General features: G+C 37.7%; 3 protein-coding genes across 6 annotated transcripts; 1 reads left to right on the forward strand and 2 right to left on the reverse strand.

The window, feature by feature from the left end:
• The first annotated feature begins 5,694 nt into the window (after nt 1–5,694).
• On the forward strand, nt 5,695–9,690 carry LOC112170125 (protein NDL2). The gene is made up of 11 exons (XM_024307296.2): nt 5,695–5,978; nt 6,707–6,806; nt 7,241–7,338; nt 7,478–7,566; nt 7,890–7,950; nt 8,049–8,135; nt 8,231–8,308; nt 8,392–8,448; nt 8,575–8,630; nt 8,929–9,064; nt 9,166–9,690. The coding sequence occupies exons 1-11, from the start codon at nt 5,916–5,918 to the stop codon at nt 9,391–9,393; spliced, it is 1,053 nt and encodes a 350-aa protein (XP_024163064.1). The 5' UTR covers nt 5,695–5,915; the 3' UTR covers nt 9,394–9,690.
• A 208-nt stretch (nt 9,691–9,898) lies between these two features.
• On the reverse strand, nt 9,899–11,501 carry LOC112170126 (thiamine phosphate phosphatase-like protein). Its single transcript, XM_024307297.2, has 4 exons — nt 11,199–11,501; nt 10,984–11,105; nt 10,697–10,898; nt 9,899–10,579 (listed from the first exon to the last, which is right to left on the reverse strand). Exons 1-4 carry the CDS (start codon nt 11,334–11,336, stop codon nt 10,196–10,198), a joined length of 846 nt encoding a protein of 281 aa, XP_024163065.1. The 5' UTR covers nt 11,337–11,501; the 3' UTR covers nt 9,899–10,195.
• Nucleotides 11,502–12,102: 601 nt separating this feature from the next.
• LOC112170123 (homeobox protein ATH1) lies at nt 12,103–17,353 on the reverse strand. Of its 4 annotated transcripts, none has more exons than XM_024307295.2 (6): nt 16,766–17,353; nt 15,971–16,042; nt 14,437–15,729; nt 13,905–14,254; nt 13,752–13,812; nt 12,103–13,654 (listed from the first exon to the last, which is right to left on the reverse strand). In XM_024307295.2, exons 3-6 carry the CDS (start codon nt 15,574–15,576, stop codon nt 13,526–13,528), a joined length of 1,680 nt encoding a protein of 559 aa, XP_024163063.1. In that variant the 5' UTR covers nt 15,577–15,729; nt 15,971–16,042; nt 16,766–17,353; the 3' UTR covers nt 12,103–13,525. The 4 variants fall into 4 exon arrangements, with proteins under 4 accessions (XP_024163063.1, XP_024163061.1, XP_024163062.1 ...); XM_024307293.2 differs by having other exon boundaries at nt 15,971–16,047; XM_024307294.2 differs by having other exon boundaries at nt 16,153–17,353.
• Nucleotides 17,354–20,671: the final 3,318 nt, after the last annotated feature.

The raw sequence follows: 20,671 nt of genomic DNA on the forward strand, positions 1-20,671 counted from the left end.
CCAAGGAACTAATCAACATAATAAGAAAGAATGACCCAAAGCCAAGGAATCACGTCCAGTTATCATTATTCAGCATTATCTCGAACACCTAAAGTGCACTTCAGCATCCCAACAATCCCAATCATAACATGTCAAAATCATGATTCTTAACACATAAACAATATGCCCAGAAGCTCACTATGCAATTGAACACAACAATTTCAATCCATTTTCAAATTTAATTATTCATCCATATCAAAACTCCTGACATTTGAATGAATGCCTCCTTTGCAACGACTAGCCCACCAAAATTATTGTTTGCCATAGCGCTGTCCCCAAATTCTTACACTCTGATTACATTTTTCACTACTGATTACATTTTCCATTATGGCTTGTGCTAACTTCGAATCAGGGGTGTAAGAATTAACCAGAGGACTTTGATATGAGGCTTGATGAGAGATGAAGAAGGGATGAAACTTTGATAGCAAAGACATATATGAAAAGGCTGATGAATAAAAGAGAAAAAGAAGAGATCTTGATTCCAAAACTCAGCTTTCCCCTTGAGCTCACAAATTGTCAATCCTGACTACTCCTAAATAGAGATGAGGAGCAGAGATGACTGTTGCGAATAGATAGGGAGGAGGAAGAGGTAGAGTTGAACATGTTCTTTTGTTCTTCGTAATTGATAGGAGCATAATTATGCGATATTAATAACGTTAATCTCTATACTTTCTTTGTTAGTTTAGTATATTTTCTAGTTATTTACATTGTTTACTTGTTTTATAGGTATTTTAAGCAAAGAAGGAGAAAAGAAGTAAAAGAGGGATTGAAAGGCAAAATCGGCAAATCTGCCTGTGCAGATCAATCAACTTCGATAGATCAATGAGACCAGCTCACAATGAACCAGATGTTGATCTTTATATTGATGGAAAGCACCAGATGTCTAGTTTCCAGTTCTTTTTACGGCTCGTCAATATCATTTTTCTGTTATGGCCGATTTAGTACAAGAAGGTCAGGCTGCGCGTGAATCTGAGGTTGAACGGGAATTTATGTTTTGAAGCCCAAATCACACCGAAAAGCCCGAGGACGAGTTTGTGCATCATATTCTGACTTAATGGGCGATGTGAATGGTTGGAATAAGTCATCAAGTTCAAGAGCCAATAGGAGAACTCCACCTAAGCACATGAACCCTAATTCTTTTAGGTTTTGGATTTCCTACACAACAGAAAGATGAAGGCAACCTCTAAGGATATAAAAGGAGATCAATCAGCAGCAGCTCTTGTCTTCTCTTCTCTCTTCTCTCTTCTCCTCTCTCTTCCTCCCCTTCTTTGTTTTGTTTTCTTCTATGTTGAACTAACTCTTTAGTTAGGGCTTGAAGCCCCAAATCATGATTGTAAACTTATTATGACTTTCAATTAGTTTTGTTTATCTATTGGATGAGAACCTAATTTCTATTTTCACATTAATGAGTCCTTTGCATGTTTTCTTTGGTGCGCAACTTAGATTGCATGTTTAGGATTCTATTGCTAAGAATGATCATTGCCTGTGCCTTGCTTCGAGGGTTCCGTTGAGAGTTCTAGAGTAGTAAATTGTCTATAAGGCGAGTGATTAGGTTCCTAGATTAATTGAGGCGCGTCGTACTCGTGATGTCTTGTGTTGTTTCGTTTTTCTTAATCTTAATGATTTCTTGTGTTAAATCTAGAGTTGCGTCAACCTAGGTTGCATTTTAGAAAATAGATTAGGTGTAGAGCGTCTCTCACCTAGCATACAAGTAAGGAAGAACAATAGGTTAATTCAGGCGTTGGGTTAACTTGAGCATCTTCATCCATAAATAAATGAAATTAGGTTGAACATGATTCGTTTACTTGATTGATTGGTGGTGGATGCAATTCCTCTAACTTGTTTTATCTTTGATTTTCAAAACTCTGAATCAAGTCTTTTTATTTTCGGAGTCGTTCAGTGTTTCGTTTTTATTTAATTAGTTCGTCAACCAAAACACCTTCAAAAATTATCAAACTTTGTCAGTAGTTAGTTTATCATGTCTAGAGTCTGTCTGTAAATTTTCGTGACATTTAGAATAGTTTAGAGTCGTCTGCCAGTCAGATCTTTATAACTGGACAGTTTAGGTGTATTTAGTTTTGAGTCTTTAGATTAGTGATTAGACCACAATCTCTTGCGGGAACGATCCCTACTTACCTATACTATTTTCTACATTCTTGTAGGGTTAAGTTATATGCATTTTTGTGCATCTATTTAGGTGTATAGAAATAGCCTATCAATTTTTGTAATCAGCAATTTTTATTTTATTTTATTAAAAGATAAAACTGATAAAAAGAGACTTAACAGTGTTAAGCTCTGTTAAGTTTAAAGACAGGTGTCGCGATATAAGAGCAGTGACAGAATAAGGATAGGGATTTTAGGGACAACAGATTTCCCTCCCAAATAAAGGACATTAGCATTTGCTAGAACTTATTTTTCGAGGCATATTTTATTAAATATTTTATCGTAATCTTAAAATTATTTATGAACAATCTCAATTATTAAAATTTTTGTAAAATAGTCAAGATATAGATAGTTATAATTTTTTATTTCTTTTTAAAAAATGGAGATTGGACTAACAAACCGTGCTTAGATGCCATATTACAATGCATGTAAACGACATTCTCATCAATTATTTACCAAAATTGGTGATTTTAAATTCATGCACGTAAATGACATTCTCGTTAATGTTTCCGATAATAATATGGGCATTCACAAACCGTGTGTATGTAGGTGTTGGTTTAGATAATTGTTTAGGCTAATCAATCTTAATCGAAGCATTAATAACATTATGCTTGGCATAAGATGCATATCACCATCAATGTTGATGCAAAACCTTATTCATGATTAGGGCAAGGAAAAAAAAGAACGAATTACGACATGGGGTCCTGAGATTGATTGAGGGAGACGGAAGGTCGTAAATCGTGAAACCACAGATTACGAAATCTCAACAACCAAAACTTTTCCCTCACAATTAACTTCATAATTGCAAATATTATATAGAGTAAGTACGTATTAGCATGCCTAATATTAAGGGTTTCATTACAAATTATTAAGATATTACTTTGGGCCATGGAGATATATATTTAGCTTTCTGCGTTTGAGAAGCTGCGAGGTGACCAGTGACCGACACATCTTCTGGTTCTGGTTGAAAACTATTAGAGAACCCCAAATGAATAGAAGGATCTCGATCTGAGGTGTCGGTGGTCTTACAACTACGTGGCACTGGCCACTGTACAGAGATATTATATGTAATAATATGTTAGTGTTTAGGATTTAGGGTTCACGATTAGTATAATTGCTATTCTTTATATTATATGTTGCATGTAAGTTAAACTGATCGACAATCTAACGAGCCCAGCGTTGAAATTAAGGTAACAAATTAACAGTGCCAATAGCTGCATGCCATACCAATTTGGTGGAAGAAATTTTGATATTAGTTAATGAAAATGATCGGGAAAAATCCAAGGGTTCCAATTAGTATATATAATCGTGGTTGGTGGGTTAATGGTGATGGGATATGGGAGCTTATGTAGAATTACTGGTCAAAGATTCTGGGTTATAAACCTTACAAGAGTGTAACCTAAGAATGAGTAGTTCCAAAAACAATATAGATTACACCATATGCGTCATTAACCTAAGCTGATTGATTGGTTTGAAACTTTGAATGCTATTGAAGACAAGGAGATTGTGAAGTTGGTAAATGTCAGATGGACAGCCGATAGAACTAGGTTTTAATTTGACAGGAGCCTCTCATATGCCTTTTCAGCTACTGAGAATGGCGACTTGTGTGCATTGAAATAGATTGTATGTGTATGCAACTATATATGCATAGTTATATCCAAAAAAAAACTATATATGCATAGTGAGTGAGTGGGTAGTATTTAGAGAGAGAGAGAGAGAGAGAATGCAACTATATATGCATAGAGAGGGAGTGGATAGTATTTAGAGAGATAGACCGCAAACATTATTACCCTAATGAACAAGTGACTATGTTTGTGAACTTGAGAATTATCTTTTGACAATATAATATTTTCTTTAACGATTTTCTTATGCATGCTTAATAGTTCGAACCTCGCTGTGTGTGTCCAAAATTTTAGCTTTGATCACCAAATTATTTGATGATCAATTTTGATACTTACGTATAAAATTAAAAACAAACTTAATTGTTTAGACACTAATTGAGAAATATATGTTTTTTTTTTTTGAAATATACATAAGGGCCTGTCTCTGTTTGTCTAGCAATTTTCTTTGAAGATATGGGGGATGATTCAGTGCACCAATGTGCACTTGCACCAACATAAATGGATGGTTAGATTATATTAAATACATTCTTAGGTTATTAATAAAAATATTAATTATAAATATCAAAGATTGAGATCATCTTATAAGTGTTGGGTCATTTGCACCGTCGGTGCATAGAATAATTTCCATGAAGATCCACTATCTGCTTTGGAAAACGTTTTACTAAAGGACTAAAATTAGCTGTGTCAAAATTAACATTTCAATTGATGCCTGGTGATCAGTGCTACTGACAGATACCAACTTAATTATATATATAATCCGTCTGGTAATAAATATGTTTTGCATGTTGCACTATTTATATATATGATGTTTCAACCATAGAATCATCCGCTGATAGCATGAAAGCCTACCATGCAAAGCAAAAATAAGAAAAATTGCTCCAAATCTTTGTATATCTTTTCCATATCAACTATAGAATCCATGCATATGATTGAATTTCAGTTATTCAGAGACGCATTTTAGTTAGATAGATCAGGTAATGGTTGGTTGTAAAAGTGATATGAAATGTTATTAGAAAACAAAGCTCAAGTACTATAAGGTTATTAATTAAAAAAAAATGCAAGTTGATGACAAGGTATTTATTAGTTTTTCCGACAATATTAAGTATTTATTTTCCTATTTGCAGATTCTAATATGATTTGTACAATCACTTACGAGGAACATGGTCGACTCAAGACGAAACAAACCAAATCGAGAGTATATTCATGAGTGAAATGTAGTATTTTTCCGCACCTTAAAAGAATGAGTTAAAAAAAAGGGCTTCAAAAATAAAGTGAAATTTCAACATTAAAACCTAAATGTAAATCTACATTTCATAAATGTTAGATTCTTTGTATTTCCTCCCAAACATTTATGTTGTCTAAATAGTGTTGAGAAAAAATGGATTCTTGGATCCAAGAATGCAATCTCACAATTATTATTATTAATTGGCATGCTTCCTTTTTCTTTTTCTTTTTTTCTTTTTTCTTTTTTAGTTCATCGATCATTGACAACTTGATCTTGATGTACCAACAGTGGTCAACATCTTGACATATTTACAATTATACCCCTCCGTTAAAATGCAACCATCAGTCTCTAAATAACCCACCTTCCCTATCAAAAAAAAAAAAAAAAAAAAACCCACCTTCATCCTTTCAAAAAAAAAAAAATAACCACCTTCATATCTAAATACAGAAGCTATACGAAAATAAACAGAATCGTGTAAAGTTGTATGGGATTTTAAGTTCAAATTACTTTACCTGGTATTCAAAATAAGAAAATGAAACCAAAAAGGACAATTTAGTAAAACCGCTATTTTAACTGTCGGCTTGTGGCCTTAACCCTGGTTAGACCAAACCAGCGTCCGCGGTTGAAGAAGAGGCCGTTGTATATACGGACCGCTCGTGAGCCCCTCCTCTGCGATTAAGCGTCGGTGACTCGTTAAACTCGTGCGAATTCAGAGCGAGTCAACATTTAAAAAGAGAGAGAGAGAGAGAGACGGGGGGACAGGGATACAAAGCAACAGAGGGCATTGCATATAAACCACCATGGAGATGGAAGCCAAGCCCATTGCCTCAAAAACCTGAGCGAAATTTTTGAGAGGGAACAAGAAAATGGGGGATTCTAGTGGCGATTCAGTGTCAGTGGATATGGAGGGGGTTTCTCTCTGCGGAAAGGTACAGGCTTTATTCTCTGCAATTGGTTTTTGTGTTCTCATTGATTCTTGTGGTCAATGCTGCAAAAGAAATCAAGTGAAATGCAAAAGATTGCATTTTGATTTTGCTGTTCTAATTTTGGCTATATGAACTTGGTATGTTAGGATGAGCAGCGAGATATTATGTTTTTTTTTTTTTTTTTGGTTGAATGCAGGTTAAGTTTGTGGTTTATTGGGTTATATAAGGCAATCAATTTCGAATTGGATGCTTGGTTTCTGCTTTGAATTCTTGCTTTTAGCTTGAGATAGCTTGATTTTCCCTTGTTTAAACGAATAACAAGTCGGTTTCTTAAGCAAATTAAGTTAGTTTGTTACTTGATTTTGTGTTGTCATTTATAAGGTTTTGGAATCAAGGATGAAAGTTCTAGCTTTGTTGAATTTTTGAAATGCTAAATTGCTCCCGTGTTAGCAAAAGTGGTTTGATTTCTACTTTCGTTATTAAGGGTTACCAGAAAACTCTACGTTTTCCTTGATAGTGTACTTTGGTATGGTACTGTTGGTTGGTAGTCTCTTCTCCTTAAGTGACTCGAAAAGGTGGTTCAACTTTTTAGTGATCGGTAGAATGCGTATTGCAATTATTACAATCTTTTAGTCACTATTCTGTTTTTGGAACCGCGTATATTTCGTTTCTCAATTTGATTTACTGAATTGGTGGACTAAATTGTATCCTATTATGGAATCTGTCTGCAGGAGCATCTTGTACAAACTTGTCATGGTTATGTGTCCGTTGCCGTGTTGGGAGATCAGGACAAACCAGTTCTCGTCACTTACCCCGATTTGGCTTTAAATCGTAAGTAAAACAATATTTAGCCACTGAAAATTATTTCTCGCTTGGTTGCACTTCTGGTCTGAATTTTCTTGCTTTTCAAACACGAAACTAAAATTAGACCATTAGTTTTTCTGGAAGAAATCTTGACAGGTAATTTAGTTGATGAATTTTACCTCTTGGATCCAGGATGCCATTGCATCCAACTGATTTTTTGAAAATCCTATTGAAATTCTGTTTCAACTTAATTTACAATCTATTTATTTACAATAGATTAGTTCAATTGAATATTTTAAGTTCTGGGGAAACTGAATTTTGTGGAGTACATAAGAGAATGGTGACTTTTTGCCTTTTTTGGTCATAAATGAAGGTCAAGAGATATCATTAATATTAGTAAGCATTTACTTCTAATTTAGTAATTCCCAACTTAACGTTTGTCTTATTATGTGATTTATCAGATATGTCCTGCTTTCAAGGATTATTCTTTTGTCCAGAAGCGTGTTCCTTGCTACTCCACAACTTTTGCATATACCATATTAGTCCTCCCGGCCACGAGGTTTGTAATTCATTAAGTTGTCTGCATTTATTGCTTCTGCAGTTCTGCTTGATCTTCATGCCTATATTGTTGCAGTTAACTTCCATTAGTGCTATTCACATAATTTCTTATGGTGTGCTTTCTTCAAGAACTATTTCAGTTTGGAGCGTCTTCGATCAGCCTTGATGATCCTGTGTATTCCACTGATGATTTAGTAGATCAGATTGCTGAGGTTCTCAACTTTTTTGGGTAATAATTTCCACAATGCTTTAAGTTTATGTTAATCAGGAGTTTGGTGAGTGATATTTTCTACGATCAAATGGTTAAGTTGATTATCTAATGGTTGGAAATGCCTCTGGTTTTATTGTCTGAAAAAGGTATTCGCACGCAATTACTAACTCGAGATAAGAAATGATTTGAATAATAATGCTCTGGACCTGGGTATCAAGTAATACATGATTTCACAAAGCTCTTTGAATCTTTTGTTCTCTTTAATACGTCAGTATTCTTTAATTATTTAGATGAATTGAAAAATGAAGGGAAGTACCTGATCTCTCTTTCTTTCTCTGTAGACTTGGTGCAGTGATGTGCATGGGGGTCACAGCTGGAGCTTACATTCTTACCCAATTTGCTGTAAGATTCTCTATCCTCACTGTGCACATTAGCACTATTTGTTATCATCTCAATAAGACTTTTATTAATCATCTGGCTTTCCATAATCTTGGGAACAGATGAAATATAGATCCCGTGTCATGGGGTTGATACTTGTTTCTCCGATATGCAAAGCACCCAGCTGGACAGAATGGTTGTATAATAAGGTTTTCCCCCCCTTCCTGGACTTATCAACTCTTGTGGTGTTTGGAATATCGTGCAAATGGTTTGGGGACATCTTAACTTTATATATTCTTTTCAGGTGATGTCAAATTTACTTTACTACTATGGCATGTGTGGTGTGGTAAAGGAGATATTGCTTAAGCGCTACTTCAGCAAGGTCTGCCATTGTTCTGGTCTAACTCACAAATATCTATCTTTCTACATGTGATTTGGTTTCATTGTTAACATTCCTGGTGGCAGGAAGTTCGTGGTGGTGTTCAAGTACCAGAATCAGATATAGTTCAGGCATGCAGAAGAGTCAGTCATCCAACCTCTGTCATTCTGACTGTTATTTATACTATTCTCCTGATTTGTGTACATCCTAAATGATGTGGCAAAGTGCTGATTACATGTTTGGTTTCACTCTTGTGTATCCTATGACAGTCGCTTGATGAAAGGCGGAGTTCAAATGTTTGGCGCTTTCTTGAAGCAATTAATGAGTAAATCCTGTTCCCAAGATTACTTTTACTTTGCAATTTACACTTATTTTTATCAAGCTATCTATTTAAAAAAATATTGATGCATGTACTGGAACCCTTGTTTTGGGATATTTTTCATTTTCGTTTGCATTTCCATCAGTAATGCAACCAATATGACAATATATGCAGAATACTAGTCCTGCATCAATTGGATTATTGCTGTGGACTACCTTTGTGCTTTTGGAATCTCCATTTTAACAGCTTTATATGTGAAATGATATCATGCACGGCAATGAACTCTGTTTTCATTTTCTCTCAGGAGACCTGACATTTCTGATGGATTGCGTAAGCTACAATGTCGTTCACTAATATTTGTGGGCGAGAGCTCTCCCTTTCACTCAGAAGCTCTCTACATGACATCAAAATTAGATAGGCGATATAGTGCCTTGGTTGAGGTATGCAATCGAGGTCTAGAACGAATGATAATACCATGCATTGTTGTATCTTTATATGAATATTAAGCAAACTTATAACTGGTGGTGTGGGTGACCTGCAGGTTCAGGCATGTGGATCAATGGTGACAGAGGAGCAGCCTCATGCAATGTTGATACCATTAGAGTACTTCCTCATGGGTTATGGCTTATACAGGCCTTCTCAATCAAATGTCAGCCCAAGAAGCCCCTTGAGTCCGTCCTGCATTGCACCAGAGCTTCTTTCACCAGAAAGCATGGGATTGAAGTTGAAACCGATAAAGACTCGGATTCCTCATGATAGAAGTAGTTGACAAAAGTGTTTGAAATTGCCTCCTGTAATCTACTTCATGAGCTTGAAATTTTCTCTAGATTGGTTGGGGGATAAAAAAAAGAAGAGAGCATTGTTAGCGGTTCTGTAGATATAGAAAGAGAGAGAAAGATACAAGGGAAAAGTTCATAAGGAATGCATTCTTTCAATTGTATTCTGTAATGTTAGTTGAGGGACGGAGAGGGCCAGTAGTCTGTACATCCTCAGAATTGTTCCAACAACTAAAAACAAAAGATGATTATAAATAATGATATAAATTGGATGATGATCTTCTGCTTTCTCCTGAATCCAAACTAGATGACCTATATTTATCAATGGGGCATCCATCAATTTATATATTAGTTTCTTCAAGGGGACAAGAAACTCAATTTTCAACTTTTATGGTGGCTCATGTGTCAGCTCATCTTGGTGTTTCTTAATTATCAATTATGATTAAACCAAGTGAAATGCAAACTTAATCTACTCCTTTTTGCTTCTTTGGTTGATGATGATGTCACACCACAATATAATTCAATGGATAAATCATCAGTCTGCAGCCTAGATGGTGGTGGAAATTGGCATGGCTTGCATGATAAGGTGGTAAACACATTCATCCCAGTACATATTCAACTATTTATATATGTTGAGTATTGATGATAACGACACTCCAATTTTAGCTAATGACAACGGCAATGCTATTTGATTCGTCATACGATCATAGTGCATCAATGATAACGACACTCCCATTATAGCCAACGAGTACGGAAATGTTATTTCCGAACTTCCTAGCTAGATTAAAGTCTCAACTAGTGGGGAGGTGAAACTGGGAGAGCTTTTTGAAGGGCTTCATGGGCAGTAGCAGATATCAAAGTGTTTTGGTACTTGCAGTCGAGTGGAACCAATTGATCAGTTCTCGTATTGCTAGACTCATCAATAAGGGCATTATTCACTGTGCTTAGCAAATTAGCACCAAGCTCCTCCCAATCGCTCCATTCATGAATTTTTGCCTTGGTAAGCAATGGGTTGGCAGATATTAAATCACAGATAGGAAAGTCCTTCCTTGGCATCATGACATCTCCTTCTTCAAGCTTCAAGCCTGCGCAAAAATCAGGAGCTCCATCCCCAACATAGACCAACTGCTTCTTTCCATCTGCCGAAACCAAAGCTCGGATCTTCTCCATCACCAGACCCTGTAGGAAAATAAACCCAAAAATATGTAATGTTCTCTTGTCCAATACATAGTATGTTATTGTTATAAAAACAAGTCGACAATCTGAAAAGATAACACCATTCTCTAACTAATTCACCTTGCACATATTGGAAGGGCATATATTGCAGCCATGAGGTGATGAATTGAAATCATGATAGGGCAAGATTCTGAGCCTGCCTTGTTCATCAACAAGGCTAGGGTTGGTGTTGATTTCCGAAAAACAGTCTAGTAGTCCATGATGTTTCAAGATTGTCTCTATGAAAAACACATTTGCATCACTCACAACCCTCAGATCACACCTACATATACATGTACGTGATCGATTAGAAGTTTAAACCACAACACTTAAATTAGTGATCAGATAACATCAGGAGATGAAATTACCCAAAAGCATGGGCTGATTCGATTGCGGAGGCAATGCTGGGATGCAGTGGAACCTTCTTCAAACACTTTTCAACGTCTTCAATCGTCTTTCCCCTATTATGAAGCTCTGTCATCATCCTATCCTGAAATAGTGGAATACATAAGCATTAGTTCAGAATGAAATAAAACCAAACTCAAATAACCAGAACAATGAAACTAGATAGCTAGTGACTAACCATAATAGAGTTCCACGGCAAACTATGGAGGAGCTGAGTAAACAAGTGGTTGATACCCAACTCTTCCACAACCCAGTTGTCGCTGTCACAGTCGATGATCGTCTTGTCGAAATCAAAAATGACTACCAACCCCGCCATTGATAAGAATCACGAGAGAGAGAGAGAGAGAGAGTGGTTTATAGAGGAGGATGGCTGAGTTGATATTTATAGGGTTTGTTTGTGGAAGCAAATTTATTACAGCGTAGCAAGCACTGATGGGAGTCCCTCGACTTTGGGAGGTAAACTGGTAAAGGGTTTAGGGGATATGTATATAATTTAGTGGAAACTTTTTGGGTGACTTGCGTCATACGGTGAGCAGTCTATATAGAAACCTAAATTCGAACCCCAAAAAGAATATTCGATACCCATTACTCAGTCACAGTTGTAAACAAGGTGTGAAATGCATTAAACCTCGATAATTTAGGACTAAATTAAGCCACCGTTTAAAGGGTTAAACATGTTTTGTGGTATTGCGGAGTAGCTGTGTTGTATGTAGATTAATTGTTCTGTTATTTAGAATTATCACGTGATGTGGTGTGGTATGGTTCAATAATAGTTAGTTAAGGGTGAATATTGTAGGCAAAAACAAACATTTGCTACGTAGATCAATCAAATTAGCCAAACCACAAACACATGGTGGTATGTAATGTACAATAAATTATTTGTAACGTGCACAATTAATTTTCATACGTTTCTTCTAATATCACAGGTATGTGCTAAACTGGAGGTATCTTTTTGAATCAATCGACAAATGGTTGCCATTATAAATCTCAGGTCAGAATGGCCATTACATACACCTCCGAAGGTTGTGGAGGTACCACATGGTACATAGAGACTAGATCATTCATTATACAACCAGTGCTCACTTAAGAAAGCAATCCTATTACTACGATAACGTAGTACATGGTAATAAACCGAGTAAAACTATACTCATTAGTGCCTCAAAGAAAATCTAACAAGCTTAGTCCCTAGAAAAGGGTTATTGAAAGCAAAACTACTAACAATCTATAGCCCTAGGTCCAAACACTTGGCCCAAATGACAAAGTGAAGGCCCAGGCCAATAAACAGCAGCCCTAAAGGACATCCTGCCAAGGCCCAACAGCGAAGCCTAGCCCATCTTCTCTCCACAGCCCCAAGCCTTCAAGCTCCACGCACAACTGCAGATTGCCACAGCGACCAACCCAGAAGAGAGGGACGATCCGCACCACAGATTGAAACTCAACCCCAACCCGGTATGGGTCGCACACTCACCATCGTCTGGAGCGAAACCCAGCCGCCGCCGTTGATCTGAACCGGTACGCACAAACCTCCAACCCCAAGCTGTCTCAATCCGAATAGGCCCAGCTACCTACCTGTCAAAACCATAAGCAAAGATCCCAGAGGGCTACACCCTCTTGTCGCCCGTCCGGCAGCATCACCACGACATCAAGGCGACGCCGGAGAGCCACCGGACGAGGACTGGATCTGCCTTTGCCGCCGCAAGCTCAGTGTTCTCGAGACAGAGTTTTAGGGATCGTTATTTAAGTTAATATTGTTGGAGAAAATAGATCCCTTTTTAGTGGAAGAAAACTGGAGGTATCTTATTATTTTATTAGGTGAATAAATAATGCATCTGCCTTAAACTCACTAAAATCCAAAGTTATATGTAGTAGTGCTCTAATAATGCTGTTGCTCGATCACAATCCCAAAAAGGTGGCAGTTTCTTCATTTGCAATAGCAAATGGATTGCCAGCAAACAAAGATATTGCAATGGCTTTGGATTGTGCCTGTAATGCTCCCTGCAAAATCTAATGGGATGGGTCACTTTTATGATAAGACTCTTAGCGGCACATAGGGAAGTTGGTTAATTTTATAAACTGAGTGATTGGTAGTTTGATTCCAACTCGTCCGGCCACAAACCCAGTTGTAGATATCACAGTTGATCGTCTTCTCAGTGTCAGAAATGGTGATCCACCAACCCTGCCATTGAATTATCACTCCATGTTTCAAAAGAATCAAACAGAAAAAAAGGCAGTGTTCGAATGCGGTACCAAATTGATTAAGGGACAAAGCTAGCTAGTTGCCACAAGAGTGCCATACTGATTTTGCTCACAAGAGAAGACGTTCATGCTGGTTAGGCATGCACGGTAATTACAGAAAGCAGATGAGAGGATTATATACAGCTTAATTGTAACAATGTTGAGGATGTAGTGTATTTTTTCTTCTTCTACTGAATCATACAGAAGTGCCCGTTTCCATTTGATATGTACCTTCCCAAAACCCTTCAATTCACATGAAATTTCTGATTGTTAATACTTATGTGGTATCTTCTCAGTGTTTTCATTTTGCCGAGCTTTTCTTCGGTTCATATCCGCGTACATCTCCTCAATCATAGGTTTCCATAGCCGAACCCTAGCATTTATGAACCAATTTGATACCTGGTATAAAGAGAGAATGAGTAGTTCTTCCAAAGTAGTTGAATATCAAATTATTGCCGAATTAAGTTGAAGTTTAATAAACTGAGTGACCAAATACCTGGCTTCTTGTTAATCCACTTTTTACTGCCAGGAGATGCTTCTCTGCATCTTTAGGGTACCTGAAATCAATCAAACAAAAGGTACATTCTTGAATATCTCGATTCAAAAGCCACTAAATTTTGAAACAAGTCATGTGAGTCAGAGAGTTTACGGATGAAGGAAGTTTTGAAACATCCAAGCCCTCAAAACTGAGACTGATTTTTCTGGTAAGCCTCTCTGTGGTCTCCAAATTTGATGTTCTTTCTTTTTCATATGCTGAAGAGCCAACTGCTTTTGAATTTCATCATAGGAGGTTTCACTCTCACTGGGACTTTCAGGGTTGAAATTTTCACTCATTGCAAGGCAATAGGTGCTAATTCTTTCCCTCAGATTTTTATAAAACCTGGAGATTGTTTTAAGAGCAAAACGAGCATGTACAGAAGGATCTGTATTTGTAGCAGCATGGAATGCAGATACAACTGTATGAATCTCATCCACACATTGGTTGTAGCAGTCATCAAGCTGCATCGTGTCCAATACATATATTAGTTTCTAGAGTCTAGAAATTTTGGATACTAAAGACAGTTAAAGTCGCACTTCAAAATTTATCCATTTTGACCACACCTTTTGCAACATATACTAAAACAAACTAGGACCAAAGCAGATAACTTGAGACTAATTAATAGCAGAAAACTATAGCATACCATTTGCAATAAGGCCAGAAGTTTAGCTTTCTTTGTTTCGATTTCCTGTCTTTGCCGCGCAGGCTCGTTTTGCACCTCAAATCTACTATCTAAAGCAGAATTGACCCCCACAGACGAATAACTTGACTCGTCTAGATTTTCTAGTGAATAGCTTGCAATCTGGGCAAGTATTTCCTGAATCACATGAAAGTAGCTTGATCCACATATTATTTGGGATAATTGGGGTGGTTTGCAAGAACCAAAACTTGGAGAAGGCTCCTCACTACTGCAAGAAGCTGGCTGATCTGAGCCAAACCTTGTTTGATTCAAACAAGGCTGAACAATCCCAGAACACTCGATGTCTGAACACTGATCTCGGATATTCATGCCATTTATGATAGAAGGCCTGGATGTGGCAAGTGTTAGAGAGAGCTCGTTGCTTGATTTAGGGGAACTGTAAGAATGATATGTCATCTCATAACTGGCGCCATTAGGTGATGACCATCCATTTGGATTCAGATTTCCTATAGATGGTGAATATGGTTGAAGCCCTGTTGTTCTTACTGGAGTTTTCTCTTTAGGGTCCGAGGGAGCTGCTGCATACTTGTTGAGCTCCCACTGTTGACTATTTATGCTACCAAGTATTTCATCATATCCATAATTTACAGGGGTTGCCAACAAAGAACTTGGTATGCTAGAGCAGGCATTTGAAACATAAATTTCCGAAGAATGCATGGGAGTTGCTGAAATTGCTAAGTTGTCGAGATCTTCTTGAAGATTACCACTTGGAGCGAAAACGGTAGAACATGAAGCAGCAGGGTTGGGTATTCCTTGAAACACAGAATGGTCATAGAAACTTGCACTGCCAAATGGGGGTTCTCCCATATTGTTCCTTCTTTGAGATGTAACAAAAGCATGTGATTCAGCAATAGCAGCACTATTCGTGTCATGAAGATGATCCGAATGGCAACCAATGACAGAATCTCCATCAATGGCTGGAAGCATTGGAAGTACAGAAATGAAATGATTTTGGTGATTGACGTCTAATGAATACGACCGGAGAAAAGAGTTCATCGTTGTATGTGGTCCAATCCCATCTACGACAACAGAATTTCGGGCAGTCACATCCGTGGGGACATTGAACATTTGATTATCCATCATATCTCAGGACACAAATCTCAGATTGCATTGGGCATCAACAGGAGGTTTTGACAAAAAGGCATTGGGAAACTTTAACAAAAACCAGGCAAGATGAACAGAGAGAGTCACTTCCTCAGCTATGATGAACTGATTATCAATATCAACTATCTCAGCCTGGACAAATTCAAAACTGAAGTTAATAAATATACATTTCAAAGACAAAAAGGGCACTGAAAGGACATATATATTCTAATTTCTGGGAGTAATGCCTAGCTTGATTCTAAAGGGTAAAGCAAAATAATGACAAAAGGTATTTCAGCATAGTAATACAGAAATACGATTACAGAAAATGCAAAAATTGAACTCAAACGTGAGTTAATACAATTAACAAAAGCAAATGGTGAAAGTGACCAACCTATTTCCAACTTGAAGAGGATATATATAACCCACCCGCAAACACTTCCACTGAGAGAATGCAGCAGCAAAGCTTCTCTATGGCAAAAAAAATGGCATCAGAAATTTAGAGCAGATTCGTGGGATTTCCCCAAATCGGACTTTAAATGAAGATGAAAGATAAAGAGTTTCCAATGATTGAACCTATATATGTATAATTCCCAGAGAAACAAGCCAATGAAGTGAAAGTTCACAAGCTATGATTCTTTGTCCTTAAAGTCTTAAAGGAGCACAGTGAAGGCAGAATGCAGTGGTAAATTGTTTGTTCCTTCTTTTACAAAAAGAAACAAGGAGAAAAAGCTAAACAATGACCTCTCATGCATCCACATGAACTTAAAGCACACACATAAAGTGCGTTTTTTTTTATGAAGAACGACCAGAAAAGGTTGGGTTTTCTCAAGAAACCAAACCCCAAGAAACTGAGATTCAGAGCTTCAGCAATAATGGGGCCCCATCAAGTTTCATCATTTACTCCTTCTTTCTTCTCTGGCTGTGGCCACAAGTTTAAAGGCACGAAACATAAATGGGTCTGAAAGATAAAAGGACACCCACGTCTCAGAGAACCCAATAAAGAGAAGAAAGAGAGAGTGTGAGTGAGTTAAAACTCAAAAGTACCCAAAAAAAAAAAAAATCAAAACTTCTTCATCACAGAGATGAGATGAGAATGCATGAATATGAATTGGACCCAATAATGAAAATCCAAGATAGAGAGCTCAAGAGGAGCCACACAGAGAAAGGAGAGAAGAAAACACATTACTGAAATGGCGCAGTGGCAGTGTGTGGCACTCATGGCTTTGGAGGGCCCATTAGTTTTTTCTGATCTTTTTTGTCATCCTCCTCTCATTATCTCCTGCTTCGTCTCTGCAATCAAAATATCTGGATTCTCTCTACTGTTGCAGCTGCCAGGTCCATTCAACCCCATTTTTGCTCAGAGATGGTGAAAAAGACCTTTGCTTTCTAGCTATTTTTTGACCCTAATTAGCTAGCTTGATAGAGAGAGATGAGGGTAAATGTAGCAGAGAATGACTGAAACTTTTGAACCTACACAACTATATGGCTCTAAAAGGGAAATTGGAACTGAAAGGTGAAAAAGAGAGAGACTGTTCCAGCAGTGTACTCATTATAGTGATGATGCAAGCAAAACCCCAAAATCTGATTCAGAAAATCTTGTGGGGAGATCTTCCACAATTTATGAGAACCCCCAACAACTTGTCTGTTTTGGCTTCACAGGCCTAGGGATTATAGGTTGCATTAGCTATAATTATACAAGGGTGTGTGAGAATAAGGTCAGGTTCAAAGTAATGATGAAACAGAGGCATTCTACTTAAGTGATCTTCTTCTCAGTTTAATTCTTGGGATCAATGATTTCATGGCAACTTAAATAATGTATTATAGTAGATGAAGCAAAATATTGGTTCTGATGTGATGGTACATGCAAAGCCTTTCTTTCGCAGATTTTGTGGCCATTTGTGGCAGTACATGCATGATTTGGCTACCAGATAAATACAAGTTATCAGCCACCGCAAGTAGAGAGCAACCATGTGAAGCTAGCCAATCAGCCAAGTATTCAATAATTTTGTAGTCCCTTTTTTTTTTTGGAAGATTACAATGTTAGATTGCCTCCGGTGGCATTTGAAAGTGATGAGTAGACGCATTACGTCTAATGCATGTCATAAAGACAACTCTAAAGAAGAAACTTTTGTTTGGATCTGGATCTGGATCGGGTTCATTGCAAGACCCACCAATTCCATTGAAGTCCAAACAGTAATTGGGCCAGGCTTATGTTTCCTCGTTAGTGTCTAGTGACTCTAGTCTAGACCAAAATATAACCCGGACCCGGTTCGCGATTCAGTAGTGGACTAGGGGGGATTAGCAGTTGAAACCGATATTGGCCTCAGCAGACATTTAGCGGTTGAGGCCTAAAAATATACAGATGTTAAAATCTAAGATAAATAAATGTTCGATAATTAATTTGGATTAAATAATAAATTTATCTGGTCCTGGTTAAATAGTAAATGTATCTAAAACCTAAGATAAAGACTTTTTGATAAATTAATAACCTCAATTAAATAATAAATTAATCTGGTCCTCAATCGGGATAAGATTATTCTAATAATAATCTTGCGACATGCGTAAGATAATAGTTTTTCTAGACATCATTTAAAACCCAACGAATATATAAAGTAATAATTGATAGAGGGGAGTGAAATTCAAGAACTTAACAATAAAATCACAATTGTTTGTGGCTTCTATTACATATTAAGAAACTTTTAACCAAGTTTGGAAATCAACTAAGCAGTCCAACCTAAGCGGAGGCCTCCGAAGTCTTCAGAGCGATCTCGTAGAGCAAATCCTAGGGTTTTGCACGTTGGTGGCGGTGAACCCGAGTTCCCCAGACCAAGTATCGGTGAGGCTCCAGCGTGAGGGTAGCTAGGTGACGGCGCGACGATGGGCAAGGGTAGCAAGAGCTGCAATCGGTGACGAAAGCGCGGTTGATCACGGTGGTGAATATGTTCAGAGTCGTCTGGGTGCCAAAGCTTGATCTTGGGATTCGACAGCGGCTTCACAAGACTCTGCGACAACCGCGACCTTCAAGAGAGGTTGCTGGTTTTCTAAGTCGGAGGCGAAGGTATTCCGGGCTTCCGGTGATCGTTTTTTTGTAGTCTTCCGGGCCGGACTCTAGGAGGACCCAATGATGGTGGAGGAGCGCTGGAGGCCGTCGGAAAGGTGATTGGTCGGGCTGCCCCAGGAAGGATGGTCTTGTCCGGCTGGTGTGATGGATCTCGGCAATGGGCTTGGGCCTCTGCCTTGCTGGGTTGTGATTGCAGCCTAGTGACCTGGACCTTGTTTTGGCCCAGCTCTCCTCTTTCCTTTTCACTTGGTTTGGGCTGGACTGGACTTTTGAGGAGATAGTCAGTCTCTTGTCTAGCCCTAATTCTGTCTTCTGGATGTTACCATGTGACTGTGTTGATTTGTTGCGACGTACACCATTTGGGTCTTAGGCGTCAAGATGCTCAAAATAGTGGTTCCATCCTCAGATAGGGTAGGATTAGGGAAGTTTTATTTTTTTGCTTTTCTTTTCTGCAGTTCCTTTAGGTTTTAGTTTTGTTGGTTAGTAATAATTTAGCTGCTTTGGGCAGTTTGGTTAGGAGATTTTGGCTGCTTTACGCAGTCTGTATTGTGCTTGTACTTGTACTATGAGTGGTTTCTTGAAACCCTCTAGCTTGACATTGTGACGTCGTAATATATTGATTCAATTTCCCTAAAAAAAAAAAAAAAACTTTTAACCATTTCTATTTTCTCAATTTAACTACTTCTATTTCTAACCACGTGGTGTGGTGTGTTGGTCGAACGGTATAGTCTGGAACCCCCAGGTCTAGCGTTCGAATCCCAGCTTCATCCCATGGCCAGCAGATTTGAGGGACCCTTTGGGTTCGTGCGTCTGCGGTGCAGTTGATTAGTCTTGCTTTCGCCGCAATGTCGGTGCAGATGTCCTGGCGTTGGGATACCACTGCATGGGTGTGTGAGTTACTAACAGCTAACTACCCAATCCAAAAAAAAAAAAAACTATTTCTCAAAATATCCTTCTATAATCCCTTGCTTTTTTCTTGTATCTAAACCGAATTGAACTTCATCCTTAATTTTCTGCAATGCATGCACCAAATTTATTTATTTTATTTTATTTTTCCAATTTGTAGCAAGTAGTTATTCAAAGTTATTATTGTGTGAAATGCTTATTTCGAAGAAATATTTGGTAGAGCACAATTGTCATCTGGATCTTGATCATCTCTCTGTATAGTAATAAATATTCATTTATTAATAATATAATAACCCCTCTAAAAGTATCAATTTTTTGTAGTCCCAAACATTATTCATTTATAGGGATTTTACTATATATATATATATATATATATATATATATATACAAAATTCAGTTCGTCCATTGATTTAAACAAGTTAGATATCTTAAACATCATCAATTTGGTTGAAATCTTGCAGAAATGATCTATACATTAGTACCTAAAAACTGAACGGTCGAAATGTGGATATGAGACTGAAAAGTGATCCTAAACTCTAACTTCGGACTTTAATTTCAGAGCTAGGCCTCGCTTTGAATACACACACACACACACACATATATATATATATACATACAGTCTTTCTATACTAAGGACATCCTTAGATTTTTAAAATTTAAAGATTTCCTTAAATAGACTCACTTTTCAGTCGCATATCCACGCGCACGCACACACACACACACACACAGAGAGGAATAAAAGAGGACGTCCACAAAGATTAAAAAGTGTCGATGTCCATCGTCTCACCTCGATTAGGCACTAATGGTGGTGCTGCTCTTGCCAAACGGAAACCAGGCCTCGATCTTGAGCTTCTTCTTGCCGGTGGACTTGTCGGCTATGAATTGGTAGTCGATCTTGATGGTACTTGACAGGACCCGCCCCAGATTTCATCTTGAAATCAGAAGTGGCCCTGCGGGGCCCACCTTAGAAGAAATTATACAAAAAATTTGGTGGAAATTCCCCTAAAAGTGGACTATCCAAAACTTGTAAAAAAATATTTATACTTCTAATATCAAATACCATCCTCAACTCCGGGAGCCACTCTGCTCCCTAAATCACAACATCTTCCATTTCACATTATACAA

Source organism: Rosa chinensis, chromosome 6, assembly GCF_002994745.2.
Source record: "Rosa chinensis cultivar Old Blush chromosome 6, RchiOBHm-V2, whole genome shotgun sequence".
In the NCBI taxonomy this organism is placed as follows: domain Eukaryota; kingdom Viridiplantae; phylum Streptophyta; class Magnoliopsida; order Rosales; family Rosaceae; genus Rosa; species Rosa chinensis.

Coding starts and splice junctions, on each gene's coding strand:
- LOC112170125 (XM_024307296.2), top strand. CDS start 5,916: ATGGGGGATTCTAGTGGCGATTCAGTGTCAGTGGATATGGAGGGGGTT. Junction 7,567..7,889: donor GAGGTTCTCAACTTTTTTGG/GTAATAATTTCC, acceptor CTTTCTCTGTAG/ACTTGGTGCAGTGATGTGCA. Junction 8,309..8,391: donor TTAAGCGCTACTTCAGCAAG/GTCTGCCATTGT, acceptor TCCTGGTGGCAG/GAAGTTCGTGGTGGTGTTCA.
- LOC112170126 (XM_024307297.2), bottom strand. CDS start 11,336: ATGGCGGGGTTGGTAGTCATTTTTGATTTCGACAAGACGATCATCGAC. Junction 11,106..11,198: donor TGCCGTGGAACTCTATTATG/GTTAGTCACTAG, acceptor CCACTATTTCAG/GATAGGATGATGACAGAGCT. Junction 10,580..10,696: donor GCCCTTCCAATATGTGCAAG/GTGAATTAGTTA, acceptor ATTTTCCTACAG/GGTCTGGTGATGGAGAAGAT.
- LOC112170123 (XM_024307295.2), bottom strand. CDS start 15,576: ATGATGGATAATCAAATGTTCAATGTCCCCACGGATGTGACTGCCCGA. Junction 14,255..14,436: donor TTCTGGCCTTATTGCAAATG/GTATGCTATAGT, acceptor GACACGATGCAG/CTTGATGACTGCTACAACCA. Junction 13,655..13,751: donor GTGGATTAACAAGAAGCCAG/GTATTTGGTCAC, acceptor TCTTTATACCAG/GTATCAAATTGGTTCATAAA.